The sequence below is a fragment of the Eubalaena glacialis genome, chromosome 9 (genome assembly GCF_028564815.1).
Source record: "Eubalaena glacialis isolate mEubGla1 chromosome 9, mEubGla1.1.hap2.+ XY, whole genome shotgun sequence".
NCBI classification, from domain to species: Eukaryota; Metazoa; Chordata; class Mammalia; order Artiodactyla; family Balaenidae; genus Eubalaena; species Eubalaena glacialis.
This window is the reverse complement of record NC_083724.1, coordinates 71,970,917-71,991,833: the sequence shown is the minus strand read 5'-3', so window position 1 is coordinate 71,991,833 and position 20,917 is coordinate 71,970,917. Positions and strand designations below refer to the sequence as shown.

Below are 20,917 nucleotides of genomic sequence, written 5' to 3'. Positions count from 1 at the left end.
AAGAAGGAAATCCTGCCATTTGTAACAACATGATGGACCTTGAGGGCATTATGGTAAGTGAAGTAAGTCAGATAGAGAAAGACGAATACTATTCATCTCATTTATATGTGGAATCTAAAATAAAACAGAACACTAAACTCACAGAAACAGATATCGGATTTGTGGTTGCCAGAGGCAGGTGGTGGAGGGTAGGGGAATTAGGTGGAGATGGTTAAATGTACAAACTTCCAGTTATAAGTTAGTACCGGGGATGTAATGTACAACATGATGACTATAGTTAATAATGCTTTATGGTATATTTGAAAGATGCTAAGGGAGCAGATCCTAAAAGTTCCTGTCACAAGGAAAAACACTTTTTTTCTGTAATTGTATGAAGTGATGGATGTTAACTAATCAGTTTGCAATATATACATATGTCATTATGCTATCTTAAACTTACAGTATTGAATGTCAATTATATCTCAATAACACTGGAAAAGAAAAAGGACTAAAGATGTTCAGGCAAAAGGTCTCTTGGAAGGACAGGCTGCCATCCAATATTAGAATTGTGTTGTGTGGAAGAGATTAGATGGCTCCCTAGTAGTTGCAGAGAGGGACAAATGAAAGTTACAGGTAGATTAACTTCAATTCAAAATTTAAGAAAAAGAATTCTTTCTAACCATCCCCTGTCCACCAGTGGAATGGGTTATGTTGGGAGCAGCAATCAACAAGCTCAGCAGAGGCTGGAAGATGCAAAGACACAGAAAGGGGGATTGAGACACCAGTACTGAAATGTGTGCACAATTTCAAGATGGCTGCAAACCCCAGATTACGATGTCCCAGACTGATGACTTCTAAAAAAGAAACTCTAGGGTGGGATCATGCAGTCTGGTTTAAGAAGCCCTCCAGGTGCTGCTAATATGTGTATTGTCAGAAAAGACAGAGGGGAAAAGAGCTTGGGGGAGGGTAATGGGGGTATGCCTGGAAGTTGTCTGCTGATGCTTCAGTTTTGTCAGTGAAGAGGGAACTGAAGTCACTTGCTGAAAGTGAAGACGGAGGAGGAGGTGTATGAAGAGCTGATGAAGGTTTTAGGTAGGAAAAATAGGATCAGATTTTCACTTACGCAGATATTCATTGATCTTGTGCTAAGTACAAGGAACAAAGGATCCCATAATAAGTAAAAAAAAAAGATGTTTCTTGCTTTTATGGAGGCTTATCAGTAGTGAGAGAGGTTAGTCCACAACTGAACAGCCCTTTAAATATTCGAAATGCTCACATAAGATTTTCTCTTAAACGGTTAGACACATTCAGTCCCTTTAACCATTACGTACGTGGCATGGTCTTCCCAGTTCCCATACGCTTCTTTCGGTGCTTTTCAGGTGGTCAGAGTTCCCCTGAAAGTGTTGTGCCCAGAAGTAGACACACTGTCCTGGACATGACCTCACAGAATTCAATGTCAGGTTAAAGAGGTTATTTTATATAAACTGCTATAGAGCAAGGCCTCCCCTATTCTCCATTCCTCAAAATGAATAAACCAAGAGTAGATGCTTATGGTAAAAAGTCAAAAGAGTACAGAAAGGTACGAGGTAGACAGCAGGTCTCTTGGCTTGTACCTCAGAGGTTATCACTCAGCTTCTTTCCAGAAACTCTGTGGACATAAAGCATAAATATGCTATCCACACACCCACACAAACTGCATTATTTTACTTTACGTATTTCTCTGGTTTCCACTTTTATCACCGACATTGTTTTATACTGGCACATAAAGACGTTATTTATTTGAATCAATGCACCTTATTTAGACCCCCCCCCCCCCGCTCCCCCGCACCACTGAGAATTTTAGCCATTCTTAAGCTTTGGCCTATTATGAACAAGTCCAGGATGCACTGAAGCTAATTTGCGAAGTATTTTCAGGTCTCAAATGTAAGCCTGCTGTTGCAGCCTTCTCCACTCTTTTTGGTTAACACTGAATATGAACTATTCTGGTTATCTAATTGTCAAAATCATGAACAACAATGCATAACAAAAATAAGCAGCTCACAATGCCAATACACATTTCTAAGTAGATGCAGATGTACTAATTAGTAACTCAGCACTCTTCCAAAGGGCTGTCACTAAGCTAGAACTTTTCCATTATGCCCATAATCCACTGGGGAAACTTCAAAATGCTCAAAACTGATCACAGTGTTCACTTATTTTTGTAGCTAAGAAAAGGAGTGAAGTATCATAGAAGTGGGAAGTGTTCTGGGAAGAAATGGTCAGCAAAGTCCTCAAGAATGAGGTAGAAGGAAAATTATATTATTGGCTTTGTTTAAGGAGTAAATGATGGGTAACAAAACAAGAGTACCATGTACTCCACTTGAGAAGTCTAAAAATGAGGCTGCAAGAAAAGGCTACTGGATCAAGAAAAGAACTTCTTTAACTTGGGAAGCACTGTACTTTGGGAAGGCAACAAGAAAAATGCCTGCATTTTGGCCTTGACATCTTCAGACACCTACCAAAAATGAAGGAAAGTAAGGCATAGCATATATTACAGGGTAGTAAAAACAATCATGGGGTATAGAGCCAGAGAACCTTAGGTTCAGACCCATCAGGTCCTCTGTGGCTCCCTCATATGCAGAGTTGAAACCACTGCATCAGAGAATACAAGAGCCATACACACATGTAACTCAAACAGCTTAGTATTAATGCTGAAGGGTAACTAGTTTATTGTTTACAATTAGCAGCTCATTATCTTGAAGACAGTTTCTTAGACACAAACACATTCATTCTACAATCTCTTTAAACAGACGAGATACATCACTAAAGGACCCAGTAACAGACCATAGTGAGAAGGAGTAATTCTGAGGGAAGAATGATCTCCCTGTGATAAGAAAACAAACCACATTCCTAAAAAATTGACAATAAAAAACAGTAAGAAGCAAGCTTCCATTTTCTTTATTAAAAAACAAAAATCACCAACTCATGTAAAATAATTCATCAGATCGTAAAAAGGAGTAGAAACAAAAAGTCAAATGTCAATTTAAAGAATATCTGACACACTATAATGTGTGTATACAGTCTCTTAAATAATTTAAGATTAGCTCCATATTAAACACCCAGCTTTTCTCACATTGTTGCAAACCCAAGTATTGTTCTGACTATAGTCATTAATTATCTTTTTTAACAAAAATAAAGATTGAACTCAAACAGAACTCCTCTTAGTATTGCCATTTTAACTTTTGCTGCATTACCAGAAACAGTGTGTTTTCAAGAACTGGATCTTTCTAAGCCCATTTTTATTTTTAAAACTTCACTATTTGATTATATTCATTGTAGAAAAATGTGAAGGAAAAATATAAAGAAAATTAAAAATTTATCCAGTGTCCCTCCCCCCAAATACAATAACAAAAGAGTATATATATTTCTTTCTATTCTTTGTACATATTTAAAACAAAATTAGTACTGTAAAATGCTTACATATCCCCATTTCATACTATACAGCAACAATTTCCTTAGTACATTAAATATTATGTGAAACCATGATGTTCAGTTGGCTGCTTCACAATCTAATTAGAGCTTAACCATGATTACCTCCAGTTGTTGGATATTCAGATTGTTTTGAACATTTGCTATTAAAACTATGTTCTACATCCTTCTTTATACATAATTATTTGTATGTATCTCTGATAATTTCTTAAAGATAAATTCCTAGGAGTAAAGTAACCAGCACAAAGGGTATTTTTTAAGCCTTTTGATACATTTTACCAAAATGCCCTCCAAAAAGATTGTACCAATTTACAGTCACATCAGTAAATAGTCTAAGAGCTATTTCTTCACATTCCTTGGCAACATAGGAGTGTTACTGCTTACCTTTACTGTTACAAATTTGGGGGAATGGTGAAAGGTGTCTTCTTTTTTTCTAATGTCTAAATATTTCCCCACATGTATACTGGTTATTTGCCTTCCTTCTGTTATTTGAAGCAGTCCAAGTCTTTTAGAAGGCATCTCTGATGTGAGCAATGTCTTATCACTTGTTCTTCCTTAGGGGGCAAGGACACAGAAGCTGCATGTCTATTCTGTGTTTTCTCAAGCAGGAATTCCCCAAATGATTGGAATTAGAAGGTTACCTTGTCTTCTGGGCAGCCATGCTATTTTAATGTCTTGGTAACAAAACAGAAAACTGGGCCATTTTCTGAAAGAAAGCAGGCACAGATTATGGGACTTTGAGTGTAACTCCTAACTTTTAGTTCTTCATTCTCCTTTCATGTAAGGTGAGGTTCAGAATGTTTATCTCAGAGGACTGTTCTGATTCTCACTTATCTCCACCCGCCTTTACATCCACTAGGACATATTTTATACACCATCCTCCAGCCTGGATTGTTGTTTATGCAACCTCCATCATTTGCCTTATTCCACTGAAAAACGTCATTGAAATTTCAACGTTAGTATCGCCAAATAGAATAGGAGCTTCTTCATTACAGCGTCTTACATATCTTGACATATAGTGGGTGCTCACTAAGTGTAGTGAATTAATGATGCACACTTCAGTGCTGAGAGAGCTGAAAATACTGCCCTGGAATAAGGGATTATTAGTATGGTGTTCCTTAATGCTATAGAATGGAGGCCATAATTCTCAATTTTGTCTAGAGCAGCAATTCTTCATTTTCTCTTTTCTACACATATTAACCCTCTTAAAAAATGCATACATACAGAAACACAGAATTTTACACACACTTTCAGAAGCTTCACAGAAAGGAGAATACCGATTTCTACTATCCAAACATCTTTACTTAAAAATGCAGCTGAAATAATAAATTTATTGCTTGACAAATTATCTTTAAGTTCAAGGGACTATGGTCAAAATGGGGTCAGAAACCTAAAAAATAACAAAAACAAAAAAAACAAACCCAAAACACACCATCCCATCTTGCAGGTTATACCCTCAGCAGCAGCAAAAGTATGAGTCACATTTCCTGCCAATCAACAGTGTGTTTATTTAGACAAGCCAAAGTCATGCTGCTCTATCACATTACACTCATTATGTTTAGCTAAATGTAACTGTTTCTAGTTTAAAGTGACATTCTCCAATTCTTAGAATTTGTTTTCTGTTCCCCTTTTCTTTATCCTTATAATAAGGACTGCCTGTATTTCAATTATGATGAAATACTTCATGGGGGGAAGGGCCTAACATTTACTCATTAAAGAACATTTATCTCCTGGGTATATAGGCTGAAACCAATGGATGTGTTTCCTGCTCCTTATGGATTTAAAGTCTAGTAGGGAAGATAGATTACAAATGCCAATATTCCTGACTTTGCCAGTCCTCAAGGCTGAGAGGCATATTATTACAGTGGTGTGCTGGAGCCTGCTTGTACCAGCTTGTAAAAACCTGATTATGTACATCACTTCCCAGCTTACCAGTGGCTTCATGTTAGTAGCTTGAAGTCGGCTGTGCAAGAGCATTTATACCACAGCAATCAGCAAACACTACAAATCATGGCACCTCCATGCCCAGCAATTGGCAATCATTTACTACCACATAGTATCCTTGTCACACTAAAACAGTGGCTCTCATTCCAGGGCTCCTCGGTGGTAATTCAGGTAGAGAGGGCTTTTATCAACTTTTCGAATCCTCTCTCAACTACTTTTCTTAAGACCTAAGAGTACAGATGTGTTCTAGGATATACTTAGGACCTTAGGATATACTGGCTACTAGGTGAATGTAACATCTGATCAATTTCAGGCAACTCCTTATCCAAGGTGGTTAATCAAGAGAGTCTCAAGATGTCCAGATAAAAACCACACATCTCTGAGCTCAGCAGTCAGTTCAAATTATATTCTGGGAATTAATACTAGAGTTGAAGAGCTACCGATCTGCAACCCATCACTTGTTTATCATTAATTACTATCTTAGTTTGACGCAGAATTAACTGTAAGTAGACATTCCCTGGCACCATTTCAGTATTGCTGTTGTCAGTGTTTTGGCTTTAAAGGCTGCCAACACTTTGCATGGATCTGCCAAAGAGAAAACAGCCTTGTCTGCAGCATAATCCATGTACAGAGCAAACATTACCAATCTTCTGAAGTAAAACTTAGGGATATACTGCAAAGCAGGACAATGTTAAGAACCTGGTAGACTAGATAATAAAACTCTCCCCACCTTAACTTCCAGTGCTCTTGCATTACCAGCCAAAATGTATATCTATTCCATTTATAGTTAGTAGTAGTAAATGGCATGAAAACTTGTAGAAAACATCTAGTCTAGTATAAAATACATAAGGAGATGGGCCAAGGGTGAAATGCAAGTTAGAGAAAAAGGCAGCTGAGGGTCTATGGAATTGTGTGCTTACAGATGGCTGAGGATACTTACCCTAATGTTATGGAGGGTTTCTGACCATTCCATGGATCCTATCTGAGGTATGGTAGTGAGAAGTAAACTTTTGGCTTTATTGGCATTTTCTTTCAGGGTCTTTAAGACCCGGTCCACAGAAACCTAGAGAAACAACAGCACGGGATGTTAACAGCAATTTAAAATTCCACTGCTTTTCACAGAACATTTTCTTGAGTTCCTACCTGATCTGTTAAAGTCAGTTTACCCCAGTTTCAATCCCCTGGACCCAAGCTCTGCATGTATCAGGGAGAGCTCTTGGAGAAACCCAGTGACATCTCTGAAAAGCACTGCTGGTGTTCAGTATGGCATCCGAGAAAGTTTCTCAGATGTATAATGTGTTAGCATGGCCTAGAAAGATTGTGGCTCTTCTCCTCATGTCCACAGAATGGATTCCAGTTTTAAAAACTGTTGCTATACTGGATAAATCAGAAGATAAGCACATTTCTCTTTAGAGAAGTCTTCCAGCTAATAAAGAAAAACGATGGGATCAAAGCATCAACCATTTTACAGTCCCAGTGAATTAATGGATGGGCTGTTAACATCACAGAACCAAAAAACTCAAACCAAACAAACAGTCCACTTTAATGAGCTTCCTTGTGGATTATGATGACCGAATATGATCAAATCTCTAGATCCTGCTGCCAATTTACAGAAAATAACAGAGCACTGAGAAATTGGATAAACCACCCTAAGGAGATGATTTCACCAATTCGGACTGTGGGAAACTACAGGACAAATGACCTGGTTTCTTTTAAAAACACCTGGAAGAAAAAAATCACTTACGCTATTTGAGATAACTAGAAAATTGAACTTTGCCTGGATATATTAAGCAATTATTGTTGGAATGCGATAACGGTAATGTGGTTATGTTAAATGTTTCCTAAAATGTTTATGGATAAAATTATGGATCAGAGTATAGATGAAATATGATTGGCCTTAAGTTGTTATGTTTATGATTGAAGCTGGATGTTGGATTCTTGGACATTCATTACCATTGTCTGCTTCTGTGTATGACTGAAGTTGCTTCATAAGGAAGCTGAAGAAAGTTGAGTATAAAACAGATGATCAGAAAGAGTAATTGTCATGTTTCAGTATGCTTAGAAGAAACCCAAGATTCAGGGGCACAATGATTACACCTTTCTATTTCCTGGAGTATCAAGTCCAGACCCCTCCCACAACATTGAGATGTGTTTAGAACAAAATGATGAGCACTGTAGCAGAGGGGAGTCCCATCACTGTGCGAGGGGATCACAGCACAAGGTGGTGACCAGCTTGCTGGGTGCCTGCCAGCTATGAATCTTCATATGCAGGGTCATGAAACATCCAAGAGATTTACCTTGTATTTTACTCTTTTCCTCACACTTTGTGACTAATACAGATTCTGATCTCCTTTTTCTCTTTGTTTCTGCTGTTGTGCTTCACCCAAAATGTCCTTTCTACTAACTTCCTCACAATAAATTCTAACCTTCTGTTCAACATCCAGCTTAAATCTCAGAAGTTTTCTTCAGAAACTATCCCTCTCCCCCATTCCATCACACCTACCATCTGATGACCACCCTCTTAGGAGCCAGCACTATACTAGAAGCTCTACATTTATCATATGGTTTAATTCTCCTAATAATCCTGCAAGGTTAGAAATGTAACTACACAACCCCCACCCATATGAACGGGTTAAATAACTCACCCAGTATTACAAGTAAAAAGAACAACAGGAATTTGAGGAAGTGTTTAGGCAACTCTAAAACCTTTTTGCCATGCCAGGCTACACATCTGGTTTAAAGCACAATGACACACATAGCTGACTGAGATGATGCCATCTTTGTCTATGTTTTCCTGGTGGCATTTAATATTATGTGCTTTCGTGCCTTACCACTTACACAGAGCTTAGGTTTGTTTTTTTTTTTTTTGCTTTTAACTGAAGTAGCTGCAACTGACTGTTTTCCAAACCTCATGTGGGCTACTAAATGAAAGTACCATTCGCTCTGCATGGGAGACAAATGTTACTAGACCGAGCAGAAAGCCACAGGCAGGAAGCAATCTGCTCTTGGGGAGTGGCAGAGGCTGGAGTCTCCTATTAATTGGAAGCAGCTTCTCAACATCATGAGGCTGAGCTGTCCCTTAGATGACCAAAGCTGCCAAGTCAGAGACTTTTTTGGGTCAGGATTTGCAAATCTCTTACATAACGAACATCCTAGTAGTCAGCAACAGTTTATTACACTGCGGAGTGAGGATAAGACATTCATGCAAAGAATCTGTGTTCATCTACGACCCAAACTCCATACCCACGGATGGACAGGCAGCTAGAATATCTTACTCCATTTTACATGAAATTGGATGGTGAAACAAGCAGCCTGAGATGGTGGTAAGGTCCCTTTGGAGAAGATGTCACCTCCCCTAAGTGTGTTCAGAACCGCCACCCCAGCACTTCTTCCTTCAAAATTTCTTGGCTGTAGTTTTATCACTTTCTCTTTTTAAAATGAGATAAATGACAAGACAAATGATCTGGTTTTTTCAAGTAAAATGCAAGGAATGAAAAGGGAGGAGAATATTAGAGTAAAAGATTTAAGAGGCATATTGTTCAAATGCAATGTGTGGATTATAAGGGATCCTGATTTGAACAGTTAAAAATTATGAAACGAGGGAAAATGTGACAAATCTGGACATTTGATTATATTAAGGAATTAATATCAATATTTTTTCATACAACAATGGTGTTGTGGTTTTAAAAAATTATTTTAAAAGAGAGGCCTTTTAGAAAAATTTACTTCAAAATAATTAGGGTAGGGGAGAGAAAAGTGGGTAGGGGCATATAAATAAAACAAGATTTGACATGGCTGGTAACTGTGGAAAGCTTGGTGATGGGTAACTGGGGGTTCATTATACTAGACTCTACTTTTGTAGATGTTCAAAGTTTTCCACAAAGAAAATATTTGTTTTGGAAGCCTGACCTCAGTGGCCCAGTGTCCTCAAATACCAGCTGGATCTTGCTGTCTTTCCTGCCAAAAACCCTCATTGACCTCCCATCTGAAATCCTTACACAGCCTACGTGGCCCTGCCTGCCTCTTCTCCCTCCTCTCCTCTCCACTCCACTCAGGCACGGCCATCTTTCCCATCACACTTAAACCAGGAAGGCTTCCTGGATTTCAAGGATTTGGTTGGGCCAATTTGATATGTACTTCTGTACCTTATCACACTATTTCTTTATAACCCTGCGCCTTCTTACATTGGTTTGCTTGGCCTCTACCCAGCCCCACAAAACCCAGAATGTTGGCTCCTAATGGACTTGTCTGTCTGCTATCATAGTATTATACCAAGCACAGTACCCAGCCATGGTAGGTGAGACAGACATGAATACAGACAGACATGAATACAGAGTCCTCTTACCAGGTAGAGGTACGTAATAGTAGGGTTTTCCCCCTACATAATAAACAGTAGCACAGCATAAAGAACTTATAACCAAGTCTTTATCCTTAAAGTAAGGGCCAAGTCTCAATATAATTCCCAACACACCTACATGTTTACAATGTACTGTTCCCCTGTTGATCCTTGGATAAAAGTGTCGTTTTATTCTCTATGAAGATTTCTGTTCTTCCAGTGGGAACTACAGAAAAAATTTGTTAATACCTAATGACAGTGTATAAAAAGCTGACTTTAAAACCTGGTAGAATGGCACTTTCTGGAACTAATGTAATATAAACAAAGAGTTAAGACACTCTCTTACTGGCTCACACGGCACGTGGAAACCCAGGCCATACATGTTCCAAAGAGAATTTCACCTACCACTTCCTCATGCTCCTTCCAGCAATCATAATCTGTTGCCATGGCGATACTTGCGTAGCAAATTCCAGCCTCCTTAGCAAGAATCACCTCTGGAACTGTGGTCATGTTGATAACATCCGCCCCCCAGGTTTGGAACATGACGCTTTCTGCCCGGGAGCTAAAACGAGGTCCCTCAATTGTGATCACTGTCCCTTTTGAGTGGCACCGGAGTCCTAGCTTCTTAGCGGTCTCTATGAGGACCTAGAATGCAAAGAACCAAACTCAAAACATACAAACAGAAGTTCAGCTTAATTTATTTTTCCTCTGATACTTTAAAAGATTGTTACTATAAATACCTAGTACCTGTAGGCCCTTGAAGAGAACCTAGGAGATCACAGAAGGGTGTTTCCTAGACCCTTACCCACTTACATAGTGCTCTGTCCTGCCCCAGCCCCTAGCTCACAGGTACAAGAGCAAACAGTGAGGTTTTTCTACACACCAGGCATTTGTTTACATGCTTTAATCTCACTTCTTAACAACTTTAAGAGACTATCATGGATTGTGAACGGGGGCTTGAGCCTGAGCTCTTAACCTCCAAGGCTACACTAAGGTGCCTTCCTCATTCACATCTCAGAGATGTGCAGAGTGAACTGTTTTCAAGCTCCTGAGAAACTCATTCTCACTGCTCTTTTATACAAAACCTGAGGGCTTTTGTGAAAGCTTTTTGGGGGTAGAAAGTGATTTCATAATCTCTTTTGCCTGTTGCCTCTCTAAAGACATACAGTAAAAAACAGAATGGGGCTGTGCTGATTTCTTCTATCCAGAGATAAACTTATCTTGGCATCCCTTTAGAGGCAAGGCGACACATGAGTTTAGAAACATTATTTAAAAGTTTGATCACTTTTTCTAGTGTCTAATAATGTACATCTAATCTAATTTCATTTTTTTCTTAGCCTGTGCTTAAACATTCCTTTTTAATTAAAAAAAAAATTAGTCTTTTAAACTTAACTGTTAAAACACTGCCAAGAATTCACTTACCCTTATGTACGTCCTAGTTTTTTCATCTGTAAAATGGGAATAATAATATTATATAACTCAGAGATACTGTGAAGTTGTGTTTTTTTTTTTGTTTTTTTTTTAGAATTTATTTATTTATTGGCTGTTTTGGGTCTTCGTTGCTGCATGTGGGCTTTCTCTAGTTGCAGCGAGCGGGGGCTAATCTTTGCTACGGTGCATGGGCTTCTCATTGCAGTGGCTTCTCTTGTTGCAGAGCATGGGCTCTAGGCACGGGGCTTCAGTAGTTGTGGCTCGCAGGCTCAGTAGTTGTGGCGCACGGGCTTAGTTGCTCTGCAGCATGTGGGATCTTCCCAGACCAGGGCTCGAACCTGTGTCCCCTGCACTGGCAGGTGGATTCTTAACCACTGTGCCACCAGGGAAGCCCCGATACTGTGAATATTAAATGAGCTAAGGAATATATATAGCAAGGAATCTAAATGCTTAACTGGTCTTCTAATTATTAACACTGGCAGCTTCTACACATTTCCCAAATAATTTGTCAAGTTTCCTATGATACCAATATATAAAATGGAGTGACTCAAAGTCAGTAGAAGGCTCCAATCTAGGCCAAGGTCTTGCCTGCACATGTCTGAACCACATAAGCAAATTAACCTATTTCCTTAAAAATAACACATTATGCTATGGTAAGAGGAGAAAGAATTTTAACAAGAGCCTCGGCAACTCCAAATTTAGAACCACGACAAGCCCTAGATGACTAGCTGATGCTACATCATGTTTATTTATCCTATACATGCTGAAAATAAGATTATGCTAAATCAAAACTTTTCCTTAAGGAGTATAGGTATAAATACAAGGGCTTATTAAATCACTCTTTCCCCTGCTGTCCCCCCTACTTTCAAAATTAAGATATATCCAGCCCAGTCCTGTCTTCATTAAATGTCTTTAAAAATCCCAAATAACTGAGCTGTATGTCTCGGCCAAACTTCAGAGTGCTTCTAGAGATGTGTGAAGGAAGATCACAACTATCGCAGGCCAGTGGCAATGTGGCTTGTAAGTCTTCACCATCACCCTGGGCGGTGGGTGCCACGTTGGGGAGGAGGAAGTAGAGGCTTATGGGCCTGGGTGGGCTAGCCAGTGACAGACCCTGGGCCCTTGCCACCTGGACCAGTACTCTGCACTCCCACACGAACAGATAACGCCACCGTAAGGTGCCAGAAATATAAACTACAGGCTGAGAGGTCTCTCTACTGTGTCAGGACTTTAGAAGAATTTGTTTCAGATTACCTTTCGACTAGAAGTACTATTTTTGGAATAGGTAATACTTGCACATGGTACAAAAATGTAAACAGTACGAAAGGATATTATTCTGTGACAAGTATTTCTTCTACCTGTGTACTAGCGACCCAGTTTCCCCATGGGAAACCACTGTTACCAGTTCTTTGGTCAACTTTCCAGAAACACTCTATTTGCTTATAAATATTTTCATATTTATCTCTTTTACATACACATATTTCAACACAAATGGTAAGATATAGTACAACCATAGTGTACCTTGCTTGCCACTTGACAATCTGTCGTCGGTACATGAAAGATCACAATGATGTTGAAAGTTAAAGTGATAATTACAAAGGGGCAACACCACCCACTCTTTACATTTTTTGGACAATATTTTAAAATCTCTTTCAGGGTATATAAGAATAAAGTAATATTCTGAAGGCCTTATTTTCCCATGTTCTTAAACTGCCCTTCCCAGCACTCTTTTAAAGTCTTTATGTGAGGGTCCTTAGCTTGACTAGACTAATAATAGTTGAATTAATTCGGTCTCAAGGGAGGCCAAACTGCATTACTGGAAACTATCACCCAGCCACCACATTTACATGTGCTCTGCATACATCATTAGCACTTCCCTTACCCACCTCTACTCCTAGTACCCAAATCACTGGGGCAGTTCCTCTGATTTCCTACTATCATGCATATTCTCTCCCTAGTCTATTTCTTCCCAAGCTGCCCCCATTTTGAAGTGGACAAAAATGTTATTGCACACATCTAACTTCCCCTGGAGAGCAAATTTATTCTGTGGACAGATCTGAGTTTCAGACTTACATTGTTCTGATATTCTGCTGATAACTACCCAGGAACATATACAGTTGATCCTTGAACAACACAGGTTTGAACTGTGCAGTCCACTCATACATGGATTTTTTCCAATAAATTCATACTACAATACTATACAATCTGTGGTTGGCTGAATCCTTGGATGCAGAACTGCAGATAAGGAGGGCCAACTATAAAGTTATACTCAGATTTTCAGCTGCATGGTAGGTCAGTGCCCCAACCCCTCACATTGTTCAAGGGTCAAATGTATTCTAAACTCATACTTAAAACTTAACCTGCCCTTTTTTTTGTTTTAAAGAAGTAAAAAAGGTGCTTTCACAGAAGTCACAGAGAATCAACATGCAGTGATATATCTGAAATGGCTCCCTCCAACTCCTGGCTTTGGATTCTAGATTTCTGAGACCAGAGTGAGGTTAAGGTGCCCTAGCTCTTAACTGTAAGGAAGCTAGTTTTACATGATTATACAAGGCTGAACATGTACTACTTTCCACATTCAGGTGTTAAAATCACCTGAATGATTAACATGTTTAGGTATATGTATTGTCTAAGTTATTTTATAAAGTAGATTTTACTAGGCACTTTGTCTCTGACAATAACTTCTGACCTACTGGGTTGCACCTGACTTTCAAATCTTGAGTTATAAGAAAAGTACCATGGATGGACTTTTGAATTGTGGTAGCCATTTTTATTCTCTGAAAGCTAAGGCTGTGATTCCTCACTTTATATCACCATTGGCTTTTGTAGGGCTGCCCCTTTAGTCCTGAGATCTTACTATAATCCTGGAGAGGCAGCTGGAGAGTAACAGCCAAACTCAGCTCAAAGGCAAATGATGCCAATCTGACAATTTACAGATTATTAATAACTTAATTCATAAAAGCAGTTAACGGTCACTGGATGTCTTATAACTAACAGGCATCACTCAAAGCACTTTATAAGTAAATAACTCTTTTATCCCTCACAGTCCTATGAGGTACATGTTATCATCACCTTATTTTACAAACGAGGAAACCAAACCCGAGGTTTTGGTCCAAAGACACACAACAATTAAGCTGAAGAGTAAAGACCTGATCATAAGAAATCTGGTTCCAGATTGTATACTCTGGACATATTATGCTACTCTAAATTATTTTAAAAGGTATCCTGACAGCAAAATCAAAACTTACTTAAGAAAAAAAAAAAAAAAAAAAGTAGGTTGCAACTTTGAGTGATTCAGCTTACCAATGACTGAGAGTAGTGGAGGCATTATTAGCAAAGGGAAACAACTCTTCATAAAACCTTGAGTAAGCAGCAAGCTAGAGAGGGGAAGAGAGACCACATGCTTGGCCAGTTAATCTATGTCTAGATGCCACCCCAAGCCCTCATGATTTATTCTGGTGCACCTTCCAGAAATATTACGAACCTCTCTTGTTTTAGGGCAGAACGGCTCAGCCATTGGAATATGACACACTCCTCTGGCACAGGAATGATTTCCGTCATAGAAGGTCTGAAGCCTTCTGGTAGTCCTACAAAATAAAATAAAAAAGGGTAGTTTTTAAAAAGCCACCTTTCCACCCTCTGGGGGCTGGTAATCAGTTGTATCTAGGTCGATATCTTGGTCCTCTCTCCAGAATCAATAGTTCTGGATAAGCTGAAGGAAACTGGTTTTTGTTTTTTTTGTTTTGTTTTTTTTAAAAAAACAACAACAAGAAAAAGAGCTTCTGGATGGTATTTGGCTTTTCCTGGCTCTGGGTTGGTGGCAACGTGCTTCCCAACAGGAATTAAAGTGTCTGTGGTCTGGTGGCTGTGATAGGATAACCACACTGAACTGTAGATGCAACTCAACTGTGGGCTCAGAAGGCCAGGTAAAACACTTAAGAAGTCAATATGAAAATTTTCCATCATCTTAGATGTAGAGGATTGTATAGTGAACCCCATATATATCTATCACTTAGATTCAACAATTTCCTAAATTTTGTCAAACTTGCTTCATCTGTTGCAAATCCCAGACTTTGTCACTTCACCCCTACTTCAGAAGGACCAAAATATGTGGATTATTTTCCACGGCAATGTCATTATCACAGCTGATAAAAATGACGTTAATTCCTCAGTATCACCTAATATATAGACCATGTGCAAATTTTCCTGGTGTCCTCAAAAAAAAAAAAAAGAAAAAATCTTTTTTTAAACCGTTGCTTGATTAGTTTCATGTTCCAAACACGGTCCAAACTTTGCATTTGATTGCCCTGTCACTAAATTGAGAGTAATTCCTGCCCTCCGCCCTCAACCTTATTTTTTCATGCCTTTGACCCACTGAAGAAAGCAGCCATTCATCCAGCTCCACATTTCAGAATCATCTGTCTCATAGCTCCCTTACTTAAGCTTATGCGTCTACCCGCCAGAATTAGTTCTAAAGTCTCATGAAAGTTCTAAAGTTAACTTTCTGATAAAACATTTTTGAATTTGTAGGAGAGAGGGTAAAATTAAGCCAGTGGCAAGTCACCCAGCAACTTCTCTCTCAAAGTTTTCAGAATAAAGCACTTCCTATATCCATTATATTGTTCTAAACTTGAACTCATGAGTAATATAGAAAAGAAAGTCCTCATTTTCCTAGAGAGGGGAGAGCAGGGGAGGGACGGGGCAAGGGAAAACCAACAGGTGAAGGCAAATCACTTCATTTCTGCTTCCGGGGGTGGGAGGGTAGGGAACGGCATGGAGAAATATTCTGGTTCAGTTTACACAGCTGGCGTGTCCACCTATCAAAGTTAACCTGTTACTTCCTCCCCATCACATATTAAACAGTGACACTAGCTGGCACCAAAGCCACCTTGCTCAGAGATTAGGCCTCAGAGATTGGGGGGAATGAAAACCCAGTCTGTGCTCCTCTCAACCCCTTATCGTACGTGTCTTAAGGGAAAGGCTAAGTTAAACCCAAAGCAATTTCAGATGGCGTTGAAGAACAGGTCAAACGACTCTTCCAGCCTGTATAAACAGAGGCTTTTCTCTTTTTGTAAAACTGACTAATAAAATGGTGCCACATATTCCAGCTTTGGCTTGGTTTCAGCCTTCAATGAGTCAAGTATTAGCAAAAATCCTATTTACAACCATGATTAAGTGTGAAAACAGGGTGACAAAACCCTTCAGTGGCTATACCCCAATAGACATCTATGCAGTAACACCCCCATCTTATCTATCTCCGTCCCTTCTTTGCCTAATTACTCCTCTCTCTGTTCTGAACATTTAAGACATAATATGTATTAGTTATTCCTTATGTTATGCTATATACATGTGATACTAACTGCCTACAGTTTTAATTCCCTCTCAACTGGAACGTTTTACATTTTTCTCTTTAAACAAAGCTCCCTAACTCCCACCTCTAAGGCTTATAGCAAACCACCATATCTTCTTTTTTTTTTTTAATTTTTTAAAATTAATTAATTAATTAATTAATTTATTTTGGCTGTGTTGGGTCTTCGTTTCTGTGCAAGGGCTTTCTCTAGTTGTGGCAAGCGGGGGCCACTCTTCATCGCGGTGCGCGGGCCTCTCACTGTTGCAGCCTCTCCTGTTGCGGAGCACAGGCTCCAGACGCGCAGGCTCAGTAGTTGTGGCGCACAGGCCTAGTTGCTCTGCGGCATGTGGGATCTTCCCAGACCAGGGCTCGAACCCGTGTCCCCTGCATTGGCAGGCAGATTCTCAACCACTGCGCCACCAGGGAAGCCCCCACCATATCTTCTTGATTCTTCATTTTCCAATTACAAAATGTAGTGTTCATCCACCCATTTATAAGAGTGTTATGAGGATTAAGTCAGCCCTGATGCCCAGATATCCCACGGCAGCTCAGAACTGAGGTCTGGGCTAGAGACTGAATTGGGAGTCAGCACCAAGGAGAAGCTGTAGCTGAGAATGGGGCCTCAGAGCACCCAACCTTGCAGGAGGGGTAGCCCCGAGGAAGAAATGGGGACTTTAATACCAGTATTTCTAATAGGTTCAGGGTTATGCTGTTAAGATCCCAGGAGGGAAAGTGCCGATAAGAAACATCTCTTCATGCAGACTGCCCACCTACTTGTGGTGTTCTGCATAACTCAAACAGTGACATATTCAAGGAAAAGTAATGATCTAATTTAAATCACTATAAATACTCCTATGCTGCATAAAATAATGAGGCATGATTATGCTGAATGAAATTCAGACCAAGAGCAATGGGGTTTGCAATGACAAGTGAAGTGACTGAAGGACACCACCCAAGTGAAATTCTAAAATGAAAATATATGTGATTTTAAGATCTCCTGTCCTCCCCCTGAGAGTTTTTAAGTAGAAGTGAGAGCTTCCGTAACGCAGCAAGAAGCAAGGGACGTCCCACACGGTGGGGACTGTTACCTCATTGAGCCTGTGTTGAAGGGGGTTCCTGCCTGTTCACTCCCAATTTCCAGTCAAAAGAGCTCTTCTATAAACAAAATAGTAGTTCACCCTCAGGTGGAGTTTTCTGACGGATATGGAGGAAATATAGGAAATGTAGTTTTGTACCTGGATTTCAATCTTGTTACTGATTTTTCATGTGGCCTTGAGCAAATTACTTAACCTCCCTGAGTTCTTTCTTCATAAGGTATTAGCAACATCCACTTATACCCTTGTTTAAAACAGGGCCGCAAAAAACCTCCGGTAGCTACATCCCAATAGGCTGATGCAATAACTCCTCCATTTATATGTCAAATGTGTGTTTGGGGATAAATAGTAATTGTTGCAAAGTGCTACTACTATTGCCCTGAGGATCAGAGAGGGAACAGACGCAGCATCCGGCCCACAGTATTCACCCAAGTCACATTACCGATGGACACAGGTGCAGCAGAAGCAAGCACATGGAGGAGCTCATCAATGGAAAACACTTGCAGATTTTTCTTGAGGGCAGAAACTAGGTGTGCAGCCGTGCCTAGGTGAGCACCTCTCCCTGATAAAGGGGGCCCTTAATGAGATCTCTTCTTCCTCCCATCAAGAGATAGAATTGGAATCTGTTCCTGGGCCACAGGAAAAAATTAGCCTTAGACAACGTCAGACTGGCTGGATCCATTGGGAAGCTGTGTTTTAGGCTGTGGGTGAGAAGAACAGGAAGGATCACACACCTTCCAGAAGCAACGTAGACCAAAGATGAGAGTTTAGGGGTGGCGGCTCTGTCCTACCAAGCTGGGAAAGTGGCATGCGGTAGCAAACAAAATAATGCCCCCCCTGCACCCCTGAATATCCACACCCTAATGCCCAGAACATATGAATATGTTACCTTACATGGCAGAGGGGAACAGAGGTTGCAGGTGGAATTAAGACTGCTAACCAGCTGGACTTAGAAAGATTATCCTGGATTAACCAGGTAGGCCCAGTACAATCACAGGAGTCCTGACATGTGGAAGAAGGCAGAAGAGTCAGTACTAGTGATGAAAAGGACTTGACCCGCCATTGCTGGCTTTGAAGATGGAAGGGGGCCAGGAGCCAAGGAATGAAGGTGGCAAAGAGCAAGGAAAGGGATTCTCCCAAGCCTCCAGAAAGGAATGCAGCCCTTGATTTTAGCCTACTGAGACCCATGTTAGACTCCTAACCTGCAGAATTAGATAATAAATTTGTGTTGTTTAAGCCACTAAGTTTGTGGTAATTTGTTACAGCAGCAGTAGGAAGCTAATACATGTGCTCATATGGTTTAACATAGTTAACGCAATGCAACTCTGCCCCTAACTCTTGCTTCAATTGGTGAAGCCTCCTAGTGAGGCAAAGGGACTGCTAATTTCACCCCCCTCTCCACCATCAGCCTGGGATATCCACTGGAAGTAGACTTCAGGGACTGCCCAACTGACTGGCTTTACTGCTCCCTGGCTGGCTGTGTGCCTCCAGGAGAGAGTCACTCTGACCTGTGTTCACCTTATCAGTCTTATATTTTAAATGGGGAAGTATGAAGGGTAAATACAGTCAGTGTGAAGACTGAATGAGAACACATGAAGCAAGTGCTCAGCCCGAGTAACTACTGCTGGTAGAAAATCTGCTTCTGTACTTCTCGCCTGCCAACTTCAGAGCAGACGTACTCGGGTCTCAAGTCAAGGGTACCCCCAAAACGGGGATATGTGATGAGAAAAGTTAGCAAAACAAACAACAAACTGCGTATGGAAGAGTGAAGAAGACAAAATGATGTTGTGTACTGGCAAGAGAAATGAGTTCAAGGCCATCAGGGAGAGAATACCGGGCACTTTCAGACACAGTGGGGGAACCAAGCCCAGAGAAAGACTGACCAGTAGGTTCTTTCTGGATCAAGATCCTTGAATTGGCACAAAGACAGCCATCTGTTAATAGTTTTCCTTTGAGGAAATGCTGAGTTGCAAACAAGATGAGGGAAAACACTTTTCCCACAGCAGAAGCAAACACACCCGCACATTTCCAAGGTGGTTCTGGAGCACAGCACATGTCCACGAGCCTCAGCACACAGGAACACGAGGCGGTTAATTTACTGGCAAAGCGGGGCCAAGGGCTGCTCACATGCAGCTTGGTTTTGGGGAAATGATTCTACCCACATCACTTAAAGTCTATCCAAACAGTCTATCTCATGAGTGCCCCTAAGTGAAAAATGCATCGTTTGGTGCATTTACTCTTAGTACTGCAAGCTGCAAAAGGGGAAGGCTGGTTGGGAAGGCATGCATATTGAAAACTTCAGTAATGTGTCAGATTGCCTTCTATTACGATTCTAACCATCTCTACCAGTAATAGGTATGTGCGTTAACTATCCAGGGCCTAACAGCATCTCACAAGTGGGAAGAACTTAATATTTTCTTTCCCTTCATAATTATCCAGAAATAACTTGACTTCATGTTCAAAAGACCAGAGATGACCAGATAATAAACAGTAATACTTCATTGGGGAAAGGGAAATGAGCAGGGATGCAAAGTACAAAAGCAGTGAAGAAACCACCACAAAGGGGACAAGATAGTTTTAAGTACACATCAAAGATCATTACCATCAATGACAAAAGGAACTAGGAAAAAATTACATCAAATTACAGGAAGAGCTGAGTAGCTGAGGTCTTCTACACAGGGACAGCCCTTCTCTAGACTGTGCTGCTTATTCAGAAGTCTGCATACAAGCTGATGCTCAGTAACAGATTCCGGGGCAAGGCCTCCCAGAGGGTAGCAGTTGTTTGAGCTTGGTTTCCAGCACTCTTGTGACTGTGTCTTCCTTCCTGTTTTATCTTCCGGGAGTAGTATGGCAACCAGCTTTGAGGGGAGTCAAGCTGGAAGAAGTAAAAATGTTAAGAACTAACCCAGATGAGGGCAGTGGTGACAGACGACAGGGTGGATTCAAGGCACACATGGGCACGACTTAGAGACTGACTGGATGTAGGGGTGACAGATCCACAGCAGTGGTCACCTGGTAGATGGCAGTGCGATGGTATTACCAACTTAGCAACTTACCAAGTGGAGAAGAGGGAGCTCGAGACGGGGGAAGGTGTGGGGTTAGAAGACAACCAAGGGGGAAAATTAATGAAGTGTGAATTACAAAGTGTGAGGTGTCTTTGGGACCTTGTCCTGTATCTAGGAGCCAGTGTGGATCTCGAGGGGGGAGGGCAGAGCTGGAAGTCCATGTGTCAGGAGTGGTTGAGGTCATAGGGTTTGCAGATGAACCTAATTCAAACCCCATAGGTCCCACTTATTAGCAAATGACCAATATTTC

The 20,917-nt window shown here is 40.5% G+C and overlaps 1 protein-coding gene across 2 annotated transcripts in view; it reads right to left on the bottom strand.

Moving 5' to 3' along the window:
• Positions 1–2,941: 2,941 nt before the first annotated feature.
• Positions 2,942–20,917, bottom strand: part of MTAP (methylthioadenosine phosphorylase) — a 38,485-nt gene continuing 20,509 nt past the window's right edge. Inside the window, exons 5-9 of one of the 2 annotated variants that reach the window (XM_061199121.1) lie at positions 14,643–14,745; positions 10,133–10,372; positions 6,332–6,454; positions 4,089–4,153; positions 2,942–4,001 (exon numbers count right to left, since the gene is read on the bottom strand). In XM_061199121.1, the coding sequence (XP_061055104.1) occupies positions 4,115–4,153; positions 6,332–6,454; positions 10,133–10,372; positions 14,643–14,745 (505 nt within the window). In that variant the 3' untranslated portion in view covers positions 2,942–4,001; positions 4,089–4,114. Of the gene's footprint in view, positions 4,154–6,331; positions 6,455–10,132; positions 10,373–14,642; positions 14,746–20,917 lie in introns of both variants that reach the window. The other variant, XM_061199120.1, reaches the window with a different exon arrangement.